The sequence below is a fragment of the Chiroxiphia lanceolata genome, chromosome 3 (assembly GCF_009829145.1).
Source record: "Chiroxiphia lanceolata isolate bChiLan1 chromosome 3, bChiLan1.pri, whole genome shotgun sequence".
NCBI classification, from domain to species: domain Eukaryota; kingdom Metazoa; phylum Chordata; class Aves; order Passeriformes; family Pipridae; genus Chiroxiphia; species Chiroxiphia lanceolata.
This window is the reverse complement of record NC_045639.1, coordinates 73998356-74011698: the sequence shown is the minus strand read 5'-3', so window position 1 is coordinate 74011698 and position 13343 is coordinate 73998356. Positions and strand designations below refer to the sequence as shown.

The window sequence follows — 13343 nt, the reverse complement described above, 5'->3', positions numbered from 1 at the left end:
ACCCTTACAAGTTAATTAACCACAGAGGTTCCTAAAGCAGTTAGCACATTTGTTGACTCAGATATCAGATCACATTAGTGAACTCTTATGTACTGCAAGTCTGAAGATGGTTATGAAGGTCATGATTTGTCTGTTCTGCTAGGCTTTCCTGAATTTTATTTATGTCTTTCACTTTTTTTTTTTTTTTTTAAACAAAGTCTTAAGAAACAGGCTTAGATCTCGGGTTGCAGCTGTAGTACATAAACAGCCCATTTGGTTTCAGAACTTTCAGCTGGTTGTCATCTAACTAACAGCCATACTGAAGGTCACTAAAAATAATACCTTTTCTATCTTCTAAGGACGATACAAAAAACTTGGTGAAGAAGTAGTTTATCTATTCCATTATGTGGGGAAGATTTCTCCTTGGCTGAGACCTAGGCTATAGAGGGTTTCTTCTTCATCGGTTTTGTCCATATAGGTTAGAAACCACTAAAAAACACTACCCTGCCAACTTTCTGTTCCAGCTCCAAGCCCCCAAAACTAAAACCCTTCTTACAACACTGATTAACTATTTGTTATAGGCTAGAAATCCGAGAGGGGGAATTTTTCTTCCACCTGCCCCCACTGTAGGAGAGACGGAGTTTGAATGGAAAGGGGGGGCAATTAGCTTTACAAAAGAACCTAACTGGCCAGACCACATTCCTAAGGGTTGGCCCATTAGAGGCTGGGGGAAGAGGGAAGGAGTTCTGGGGGAAGGGTTGGCTGGCTCTTCTTGGAAGGGAGAGGGCAGTTTTGCTGGGGTTTTCTCTCCGGGACAGAGACGGGGGTCTTTGTGCGGACATTTTTTGGAGAAAAGGCCCGGAAGCCGGTCTTTCTGGCTTCTCATCCTGGTGAGGCCTGACCACCGGCCTTGGTCGGCTTGCACGCTGCCTTGTGACTCCAGCTACAATCTACTGGGTTTTCATCAGAGAGTTGTGTGCTCACTGAGAGAAAAAGAGGAGCCTTGGGACACCGTCATCTGAGGACAACAGTGACTTCCGTGGGGGGTGAACTATTTTCCTTTCCCCCTTCTTCCACTGGGGGAAGGGTCCCCATTTTTTTCTTTTCGGCTTCTCCCACGACCCAAGACCAGCCCCCAGACCCCTCTCCCCACATGATGACCGCACCCTGCCGCCCCTTGCCGACCACCACAGAGAACTGCAGGCTCTGCTCCTCCAGTGGTCCAACAGCACCCCCTGCCAACCATGATTAGAACTGTGCTAAAAGACAGAGAAGTATTCAGACTTTTTCTTTTGTTTGAAGGGGACTTTTGGGTACAGGACCATTGTCTAGTTTTTTTGTGTTCTGTTACTGTTCTTGCCAACATACATATATCTTTTAATAAAGGATTGTTATTCCTTCTTTTTTCCACACCTCTTCGATTAAAGCCCCTTAATTTTGAATTTACAATTGCTGAGAGAGAGGAGTTTGGCCTGTCTCATAACTCATCCTCTTTAGCAAACATTACAGTCTCTTCAAACTGAGACACTATTACAAGAGTGTGTGTGGCAAACAGCAAAGAATCATAGATTAGTTCAGGTTGGAAGGGACTTTAAGGATTTTCTACATCTAATGCCTCTACCATGGGCAGGGATGCTACCTGCTGGAGCAGGTTACTCGGAACCCCATCCAAACTGGCCTTGAACACTTCCAGGGATGGGACATACACAACTTCTCTGGGAAACCAGTTTCAGTGCCTCACAGCGCATATCATGTACTTTGACATCTTTGGGTGTGGTTGGGAAGAGAGAAGAAGAAGACCACCTCATACTCTGAGGAGACCCAGGGAGAAACAACAGATTCTTTCTCTAATAATAGAGAGGACTCATTTCCTACTTTCTTTATACTGGCTCCATCAGAACCCTTTCAGAGTGAGATTAGAGTACTTCCATGTAATTTGTTATACAGTATTTAACAAGTAATTTAGCAAGACTCAAAAGTGATTACACAGAAATACATGTGAAAAAGAGAGTCAAATACACCACCCATAGTAAGAGGAAGTAAAAGAATGAGAGAATAGTACTGAGAAGAAATGTGTAGTATCCAACTAAATTTTGGACAAAAATCAAACACAGATTGGTACTTTTTCTTTATTTGCAATGTATTGTGACTGAAATTGTGTCTCTGATTAAGTTTTTACCTCTGAGTGCTAAAAAGTTTCTTGTTACTTGACAGAATCAACTGAAAAACAGACTTGTGATCACAAACATTGTCACCTGACATCTGAATCACCCACCTCAATCTCATTCTGATTCCTTTTTTTTTATTATTTGTGATTATAGAACTACAAATGATACTATCAAGAGCAGTATTTTAGATAAGTTTATCTATATCCAAACAAGTCATCATGGCTACTAAGTAGGATATGAAACTAAAAAACCCTAAACCCATAGTTCAGAAACTATACTAAGATATATTTGTGGAGTACAACATAGTACTTATTTTCCAATAAGGTTATTTTCTTGTATTATATGTGCTTCAGTGAATAGAAACATTGTAGCAGGTTTCTATCTGAAATACAAGAGCCATTGCTTCTCCTGAATTTTCTCTCTATTCTTCCTCGCAGACTGCTAGTGTCTGTTTAGATAAAATAAAGAATTCTAAAAATTTCATTAGAAGAACTTCCTCCTTTGTCTCCAAACAGTCTTTTGCTGAAACATGCAACACTTCTTGGTCCACAATACCTAGTTCCATAGGAAGAGAAAGCAGTATGGACAAAGGTCAGTGAGATGTAAAGCTTAGTAAGACCTAATTAACGAGGTTGGAGAGCTAGGACAGTGGCTATCAATTCTTACTGTCTCTCAAAGGAAAGGTAAAGTGACCAACCAAGATGAGACCCCAACCTGCAAATTCAAGGATATACTTGGTATTTTTTCCTGAGTTTTGTGCTGTTTCTTTCTCTAGCAGTAAAATCAACGGTAGCAACCAGTTAGATGAGCACAGTATTGAATCACTAAACCAATGTATTTTTTTTAATATATGGTTTTATCTGCCTTTATTCAGTAAAAGTATTTAAACCTATGTTTAAACCTCTTACAGAAGGCAGGTTGTGGAATTTCATCCTATGTATGTAATATAGGGAGTTACACTGTAGTATCTAAAAATAAAATAGGGCACTCTACTTCTAGCCAGCTATGAGTTTATGTTATGTGCATTTTAAAAGAGGTACATCCTCATTTAGGTTTATTTCCAGTGAAGCAACATTCATCAATCAAATATGATGAATATTATCAGAATTTGAATTATTTCTAAAACCGCAATGATTTTCTTTTAATGCTTCCACTGGAACTGACTGTCTTGTCATCCTATAAGTTTCCACCTCAGTGGCTTATAGAATTTGACAGAAAGCCATGTTGTTCTGCATCTGGCACAATGTCCACTTGGTTCCTCCCGATGAGTCTTAGTAGTTCTGTGTCCAAATTTATACCTAATTAATCAGTTAATGCTGGTGTTGAACTTCTGATTGTTTCTTTATGGATTTCTTTTGCTAAAGTCCCACAGCAATTTCAATTTTCCTTCATTGGTACAAGGACCACAGTTTTAGAAGTAAAACAGATTAAAAAAAAGTTTTCATTTCTGAGTCAGATTTATGTGTTGTACTTATTGTGTAGTTTACTTAAAAAGCTGTTGTCTAGACTCCAACTACTGCCAAGTCTTGCTTCTAGAATGTTAAGCTTTGTATGACGCTTACTCAGCATGTGATTCCATCATTTTGGTATTTTGCTGCCTCCTTGTCAAATATCAGCTTGCCTTAAAAGCACTTTAGTGCCTTGAAGATAATGAACAATTTGGCAGCAAAAATATTTTCTGACTGATTTGAAGCCCTTGCATAAACTACTTGGCGCCTGACTCATTGAAACCTATTATACTGGCTATTTTAAAATTAGGATTTATTTCTTTTTGAATTTCAAAATCCCTCCTTGGAAGAGCCATTTAAATGTGAACGTATATTTTCCTCTTTAACAGTAGCTTATGGGCTATAATGGCAGAATATTTTTGCATTTTTATATTTAGTTTTATTGTAAAGAGCTTTGGGATGCATTTGCATGAAAGGCACTATATGAGCTCATTTTGTATTGCATTGTATTGTGTTGTGACAAGTGCAATAATCTCCAGGTTTCCTATCCATTAAAGAACTAATTTCACAGCTCACTAATTATGTGAATGAGAAGGGGAAATAGGTCCTTTTTCTCTAAGGTATGCTGAGCAGATGGCATAGAATTCATTTTCACCCACTGAATCTAAGGTCCTCTCTTGCTTTAAGCTTCTGAGGCTTGCCTCTGTTTATCAAATAGAACAGGAAAGAGATGTGAGTTTCTTGTACAGCATGACAGTGTGTGAGCGGCTGTCTCTGTCCTTTGCTAATACAACATCACTTAGCACATATGTCTAAACAGTCTATTTATTTAGGATGGAACATGAAAACTATTAAAATGAATGTGCATTTCAGTGTAATTCTAACTTTACCTCTGATGTATTGAAGATAGTGGTTAGTTTTGTCCTAGGGGTTTAAACTGATATACATTAAAACTTTATTAATGAATCAATGGAGTACCTTTGGGACTGTATCCTGTCTGTAGTTTCAAAATAAAAAAAATTACTTCCTTAACCTGTACATTTTCCTTCATAGCTAAGGTTTTGCCATCTTTCTAACTGTTTCTTTTTTTTCTGTGGCCTCACCAGTGAAAATAACTGACTTGAATAAAACACGCATCCAGTGATTTGTATAGTGCTCTAATGTACTGCTTTTTTAAAGTAGCATAAGTCGTCAGACACTAGGGTACTCCTGTGATCCTGAAAAGTAGCTATTCTGGCCCTTGTTTCATCATGAAAAAGAGAAAAGCTGAGACTGAAGGTCCTGACACAACTCATGTACAACTTGATAATAAGGTTACATTTTACAGTGCTACACAAGAAATCAGATAATTTTCTCCCTTTAACACAGTGAGCAGTGCTAATTTGTTGTTTCCTTCTCTCACTGCTGGCCTGTCTTGAGTTTGTTTTGTCTTCATGGTTCTGATGTCATTCTAATTTCAGACGGACGCGGCACTAATGTACGATGCAGTTCATGTGGTGTCGGTGGCTGTCCAGCAGTTCCCACAGATGACTGTCAGTTCACTACAGTGCAATCGCCACAAACCTTGGCGCTTTGGGACCCGCTTTATGAGCCTCATTAAGGAAGTAAGTCACTAATAAAGCATCCTGCTTCACTGCATTACTTTCTCCCAATTTCAGTTTTCTTTGTTTTCACTCTATTTGGATTCTGCCTTGTTTTTCGTTTTTTTTCAGTAGATGGGAATCTCTCATCTTGTTACGCGTAAACAGTTTAACAAGTGAGGCAGCATTTTTATTAGAAAATGGTTTTCCAGAAGTATTAGCTGAAACAAAGAAACATGAAAGGGTAAATTAACTGCAATATAAATAAAACTTTTGTTTGTAGATAACTGGGGGAGGTGTGGAACATTCGTGGTGTAAAACCCCCCAAAAATGAAACTGCAAACCACAAATTTATTATGAGAAATTCAGCAACTGGCATGAGCTCAAAAGGGTCAAGAATGAATTTTACTTCCTGCTTTAATTTTTTTTTCCCTTCCTTTTCTAGTATGAATTAGTATATGTGGCTTTGGTCTCCTAGTATGCTCTTTGGATACTGATAGATAATGATTTAAAATAAAGCTAGGAGATTTAGGGTGCTAAAGATGAGCACTGCAGAGTAGAGTATTCAAGTCTCTTGTACTGTAAATAACTTCTAATATGGTATTTCTCATTCTAGAGATGCAAAATATTGTGATAGTAGAATTATTTGCAAAGAAATATTTTATAATGGTTCCTTTTAAGATGATAATTTTGTTTTCCACATTCCCTTCTCTACTTTAGTATAGTTTTAGAACTAGATGGACTTTAAGTTATAAAAAAATGAGGATATTGTGCTTTATTAAAAGTAAGGAATGAGCTCTGGGAGGCTGGCTCACTGACCTCAATTTTTGCTGTCTCAGTGTGGTTTCAGGGGAATCAGCATCTTGCAAAAGTAAGTCTTTATTTGAATGAAATTTCATGACAGAAAAATGAAGTCCAGCATTAATGAAACTGATTGAGGCTTGCGAGGGGGAGGCAATGTAGGGAGGCAGAGGGGAAATGCACGCATGAATGATGGAGGAATGAAAACAAAAAAGCCTTTTATCTCATTTAATAGAAGAGGCTATTGCCTAGCATGGAAGGTATTTTAAAATTTGTCTGTGAAGACTAAAGGAAAGGTTGATTTAATTAGCAAATAGTGAATACAAAATATTTAAAACAAGAAATCAGCCATAAGGTAAATTATTTACATAAAATGAATAATTAATTCTTCCATTTTGGCAAAGGTAAAATTTGTTCTTTTTCTGGGGAAAAAAAAGGAAGAGGTATTTATTTATAGAAATTGTTTTTTCTTTCTCCATAGGCCCACTGGGAAGGCCTCACAGGCAGGATAACTTTCAACAAAACCAATGGCTTAAGGACAGATTTTGATTTAGATGTTATCAGCCTCAAGGAAGAAGGTCTTGAAAAGGTGTGTAAGACATTTACCTCCAAAGAGGTGGAAAACAAAACAAAAACCCACCCCCTAAAAACATTTACAATGACGTTTCATGTGTTACATAAAACAATATATCTGTTCTCCGCTTGATATCTGGTTTCAAAGTCTTCTAGTAGAAGCTGTTACCTTGTTGTCTGGCAGCTAGTGGCAACTTAACCATGTGCTTCTAGCCACATTCTTAGATAAGAGAGGACTAGGAAAGAGTGAATAGCTTCACCTGAAGTCAGGCATTAATATACTTTATCTTCAGTCTACATCAAGTTTAGTTTTAGTTGTGATTCCAATCCTACTGCCTGTTCTCATGCATGAACCTGTGGGTATGTGTATTTGTATTTTCTTCATATCTTCACTAATTCAAGAGGAATTACCTCAAACTTAATGAAATAAAATAGCTTAATTTGGGCTATTTTATGTTTTCAGAGGGAACTTTAATTCTCTTCTTGGAATACAAAATTTTTATCTGGAAGTGGTATTAAAAAATTAAGAATTGGTAACCTGACTGGTTTGTCTGTCTTCTGATATTAATTTTTCTTGTACAGAGACGGAGTGAAAGACTAAAGAATTGAGAAGTGCTCTTTCTGTGTAGACTAATATTTTCTATATTTGAACTAAAGGTATTGGGAAGCACATACAGATATTTGGCCTGCCTACATGACACCGTGATGATCTGAAATCAGATTATCTTTCCTGCAGCCACCTTGCCCTGAAGAGGCAATGCAGGAAGCTACAAGGTCTCACATTGTTGTGATCAGCAGGCAAAAGTTTTGCAACTCGCATCTACCTTGTAGATTGTATCTAGATGTGGCATTCAGTGTTCTGTAAGCACTATGTCTTCCTTCATCTTTAGATAAAATTCTATCAGCTATTGCCCCAAGGTGATATTGTGGCAACAAATAAAAAACATATTTCTTCAAAACTTCCCCCCCCAAGACTAGTTTTGGAATATTAGCTTCCGCTGACGAGGAACATTTGTAAAAGTTCAGAAACCATGAGCTTATCTTGAAACACTTACATAGGTAAAAACCTTTGTGTTGTCCGGTGGGAAACCTCTGATTCAAGAACTATGCTGTATTTTAAAATGTTCAGAAATACACTCATAGTAGATTACTCCTATGAAGTTTTCCATGAAGGGAGCCCTGGAAACCTAAGGGGGAAAAAAAGTATGTTAGCGATTAAGTTTAAAAAGTGTGTTAGTGATTAAGTTTAAAAAGTAAATTAGCTTTGTGCACAAGTAGAACAGGTGCAATGCAACCTGTCTTCCTTACTGGAAGCAGAAACGGAAGAATTGATGTCATGATAATAGCTAGATAAGTCAGTTGTAGCTGAAGGGTCTGCATATAAGCAATAACTGTTGAAAATGAAGAAAGGAAGTCTCTGTATTCTAGGATGGCTTTAGGAATATTAGGTGGTATTTGAGAACCACTGCACAACATGAGATTTCTAGAAAATAAAATCTTAGTCCTCTGAAAATATAGAGACAAACCAAAAAAAAGGCTACAGAAATTAGAAATATGGAAGACAATAAAATTCAACAGGAAATACAGTACTCTAAAACATATAAGAGAAAAAAGGAACTTGGGAAACAGTTATATTGAAAGATAAGTAAGAGACAAATAGAAAAGTTGTTAAAGCATATGGATGTTTAAAAACAACAAGCATGTGCTTCAGCTGTTTGTACAGAAGTTCATAGAATAAGAAAATACTTTTTCTGTCCTCATGGCTCATTTTGACCTTTTCATAAACAGATGTGATAATATTAATTTTTCACTAAAAGGTGCAGACAGTCTTTGGAAAGAGTAGTAAGAATCAGTAACAATAAGAATCTGTATTTAAGCAAAACCAGAGTAGTTCCTGTAGGGTGTAATGATATGAGATTAGGAAAAGAAAAATTAAGGTGTATACACCTTCAATTGAATTTTTAGTAAACGTATGGAACATATGGCATATTTGACTGAAATAGATGAATCAATGCCAATGAATGAATGTTTGTCTTTGAACAAAATTTCATCATTCTGAAAGAATACACACCTTCTTCTTCTTCAATCCAGGGTGAATTATTAAATTCTGGAGCAGGATGCTTACTAGTAGAGAGAGTACATTTTAGACAGTTCTTTTATTTAAAAGAGCTGTCTCAAAGTTGGGGGGGGTGGTTTACCCAAGACTGAATTCTGTTAAAGCTATGATGAATCACTCTTCCTTCTCTCAGCCCCTACCTCCCTCCACACATGCAGTTCATCTCTCTACATCACAACCTTTCTCTCCTGCTTTCTGCTACTCTCTCCTCCTCTCCCTTCTTCCTTCCTCTACCATTCCTTCCTCTCTTCCATCACACCCTCCCTGCCTGTTTCCCTTTCCATCTAATCCCTGTCCCCTTATACCTTTTAATCTCTTTCCGCCCCCTTTCCCTCTCTTTTATTCTTCCTTCAGGAGCGTTTCCACATCTTTGTCCTTATCTCGTGTGTTCCCAATGTTCTTTCCTTGCCACAGTCTTCTCAGGCCTCTCTCTCTGTGTTATTAGAGTTCCTCAACAATCTTTTTCTTCTTTCCTTCTGTCCATCCTTCCTTTTATGGGATGAGAGAAGATGGGGAGATAAGAATTATATGTGTCATAATGTATGTCATGTTTCCATATTGTAATTTATGCAGTTATTATTTCATTTAACCTCTTTCTCAACATGGGAGAACAATCCCTTCTGCGAGGACAACAACTGGACTGAACAATTTTAGGTGTAATCCACGAGGACAAAAGTATTCATGGAAGGGGAGAGAAAAGAGTTATGAAGAATTGCTAGAAGACCTAATTTTTTTTTAACTTTGGTTTTGTTAAAATACATGCTAGATAAATTGCCTGGTTAGTATAACGGGGAATGACCTAAATCATGTGTTTTAAATGCAATGACTGCTGAAGACAGTGACAACAGAAAAATTGCTCATTGATTTAAAAAAGATGTCATGTGTGATCCCAGATTTTACATAAGATACTTGTTCCTGAAACTCCTGAATGAGAGGTGATAATCGAGCATCATTTTGTTTACAAATAAACATTCATGTGTTTACAAATAAAAATTCATGTCTGACAAAAATGATAGCTCCTTGTAAGATGGAAATGACAAAATTAAGAGATGATTGGAATGCTGCTAATGTAATGTACCACAAAATTTGATTACAGCCACTCTGGACACACTGAAACTATTTATGATTAACACAGTAAAAATCTAAAACTGTGGCACTCCAGGATAATAAATTAAAATTTAAATTGCAGTCAATCAGTCTGAGGCTGCATTGTGAGGAAAATTATTTTATACTTCAAGGAGATAACAAACACCTGAATTTAATACCACTTTCCTGAATAGAAATGTACAACTGGCTTGAAGCCTTGCTCAGGAACCTTCAAATAGGATGAAAACTAATTGTAATTTGTTGTTAAGAGTATCAGTGTAAGACCTTGTTTTATTTTGTATCTTTAATAATGACCTGGATCTATGGGATCCAGAAATATTGCTATTAACATTATATTTGGCAAAGAAGACAAGAATATCAATATTTCTGAAGAAAGCAAAACAAATTAAGCAATTTGCAAATAGGAAATACAGAAATATGAAGAAATAATATTACTCATACTGGAGCATAATTATTTTCTTGATGTAATCACCACTACTGCTAACTACTCTACAAAATGAAATGAAGATGGTATCCTGTAGATGGATTTGAAAACCCTTTGAGGGTTGAATACGGCTCTTTTGGATGCTTAGTTAGTTGGTGCCACTGCAGAAAGGCAATCATCCTTCCTAATATTATGCTTGTGGCACTTCACTGTTTTGATTGACTCAGAGAAAAAATAGTGTTAATTTTCTCAAGAGAGTTTTGAAGGAAAATAAAAAAGAATAATACTTGAAAGTATACTTATTTATTCATAAAGATAAGTCACTTTTCAAACATGCTTAAGTAAGAAAGCTACTTTACTGAATTTTTGTGGATAATATCTCATGAAATTGACTCTCAGTAAAGTGTTCTAGAGTATATGTAAACTCAGCAAATTTTAAGTTTCAGGAGTGTACAATGCTTCTTTTCAGGGGGGATGGTGAATTGTTGTAATGATTTTGATTGGGATAGAACTAAATTCCTTCACAGAAGCTTGTATGGGGCTATGGTTTGGATTTGTGTTAAAAACAGTTTTGATAACACAGGACTGTTTCTGTTCCTTCTTAGCAATGTTTACACAGAATCAAGGCCTTCTTGGCCTGCAGAGCTACAAAGTGGTCCTGTGTGGGGATGTCCAGCTGGGTGGGAATGTCTGGTTTTGAAAGACTGCAGTAACTTGATAGTTACCCAATAGTTGAATATATGGAAACTTGGATACAAGTTTTTAACCATTAACATGCAGTTAAGAAATTGTATTCCCTGTCCTTGAGGACCACCACAATTACCATGTTACAGAATAATCTCTGATATTCAATGATAACTGTAGCTCTTGGAATTGTTTCAACTTAAATGAGATGATTCTTGACTAAGCTATTTCTTTGTATCATGGAGATGCTTCATCTCACTGTGGAGCACAATGTTAACTTCACGGGAACACATGTTTTGGATCCTGTGCTATTGATATTAAGTGTCAAAAATTTCAGATTGACATGGTCATGCCAGAATAGGCTAGCCATTTAGGGGAATTGAAAAGAAGAATAGGAGACTGAGGGCTTGACAACCTCTCTGGAGCTGTATTTACTCTGAACATTCTCTTTAACGTGTGTATATGAATACCTGTTTCACTTTCTAGGAAAATTTTGTAGAATCATAGAATCAACTGGGTTGGAAAAGACCTCTAAGATCATCGAGTCCAACCCATGACCCGACCACCCTGTCAACTAGACCATGGCACTAAATGCCACATCCAGTCTCATCTTAAATACTTCCAGGGACAGTGACTGCACCACCTCCCTGGACAGCCCATTCCAGTGTCTGATTATTCTCTCTGAAAAAAATATCTTTCTAATATCCAACCTAAACCTCCCCTGGCACAGCTTAAGACCCTTGTCCTACTGCTGGTTGCCTCGGAGAAGAGACCAATGCTCACCTGGCTGCAACTTCCTTTCAGGTCATTGTAGAGAGTGATGAGGTCTTCCCTGAGCCTCCTCTTCTCCAGGCTAAGCCACCCAGCTCCCTCAGCCTCTCCTCATAGGACTTGTGCTCAAGTCCCTCCACCAGCCTCATTGCTCTTCTCTGGACCTTCTCCAGCACCTCTTGGACCCCTTTGTTTTCAAGGGCTGTTTCCCAAGTTACCCTCAGAACTAGTCTTCTGAATAGGCCAGAAGTCTGGAAGTCTTCTGGAAGTCCAGGGTAGAAATTTTATTGATGGCCCTCTTTGCATCCCTGAGTATTGAAAACTCTATTATTTCATAGTCACTGTGCCCCAGATGGCCTCCGACCACCACATCTCCCACCAGCCCCTCTCTGTTTGTGAACAGCAGGTCTAGCAGGGCCTCACCCCTGGTAGGCTCATTTATCAGCTGAAGTAGAGAATTTCCTAGACTGCCTCTTCTCTACTGGGTTGAGTTTCCAGCAGACTTCTGGCAGACCATCCCACAAGAACAAGGGTTGGTGATTTTGAGACATCCACCAGCTGCTTGTAGAATAATTCATAACCCTCATCATCCTGATTGGGTGGTCTATAACAGACTCCCACCAGCATGTCAACCTTGTTGGCCTTCCCCCTGATTCTCCTCCACAGGCGCTCAACCTTATCATTGCTGACTTGAACTTCTACAGAGTCAAGAGACTAACATATAGAGCCACCCCTCCACCTCTCCTACCTTGCCTGTCCCTTCTGAAGAGCTTGTAGCCATCCATGGCAGCACTCCAGTCATGCAAGTCATCCCACCATGTTTCTGTGATAGTGACTACATCATAGCTTTCCTGCTACGTGATGGCTGCCGGCTCCTCTTGTTTGTTACCCATGCTGCGTGCATTGGTGTATTTGCATTTCTACTGGACTGTTGATTTCACTTCTAACTCTGCCTTTTCACCCTAAGGCTCATATCTGGAGAGCCTGGTTTCAACCTGTTTCCTCTTCAAACCTATTTTAAAGCCCTCCTGATAAGCCCTGACAACTTATGGGCTATAGTCCTTTTGCCCTTGCTAGATAGATGAAGCTCATCTGATTTGAGGAGACTAGGTACCATAGAATTAGCCACATGGTCAAAAAACCCCAAAATTCTGCCAGCAGCACAAATCCTTTAGCCACCTATTGATAAGATGAGTTTTCCTACTCCTCTCCTCATTCATCCCTGCCATTGCAAGAACTGAGGTGAACACCACCTGTGCTTCTGTCCCATTAACTAATCCATCCAGACCCTTGAAGTCCTTTTTAATTAGCCCGATACCTCTTTCATTAGTGTCATCATTGCCAGCCTGGACCACCAGCAGTGGATAATAATCAGAGGGCTGGATTAGCTCAGGGAGTCTCCTACTAATATCCTTCACCTGGGCCCCAGGAAGGCAGCAGACTTCCCTGTGGGATGGGTCTGGTTGGCATATAGGGTCCTCAGTTCCCCTCAGAAGGGAATCACCTACTACAACTACACTTTTTTTCTTTATAGCTGTGGTTGTGATCTGTGTGATAGACAGGGTGCAGTGGGGAGACCCTCCAGACAGATCCTCTTCTTGAGTGCCCTCTGCCTGACTCTCTGGGTCCGGGGCCTCATACCTGTTCTTTAAAGGAACCATGGGAGGTGATGGGGGTCAGGAAAGGATTCTT

The 13343-nt window shown here is 38.5% G+C and overlaps 1 protein-coding gene across 6 annotated transcripts in view; it reads left to right on the top strand.

The window, feature by feature from the left end:
- GRIK2 (glutamate ionotropic receptor kainate type subunit 2) overlaps positions 1-13343 on the top strand; it is a 366025-nt gene that overhangs the window by 191726 nt on the left and 160956 nt on the right. For all 6 annotated transcript variants that reach the window (XM_032682341.1, XM_032682343.1, XM_032682339.1 and 3 more), the window contains 2 exons: positions 5056-5199; positions 6458-6565. In XM_032682341.1, coding sequence (XP_032538232.1) covers positions 5056-5199; positions 6458-6565 — 252 coding nt within the window. The remainder of the gene's footprint in view (positions 1-5055; positions 5200-6457; positions 6566-13343) is intronic.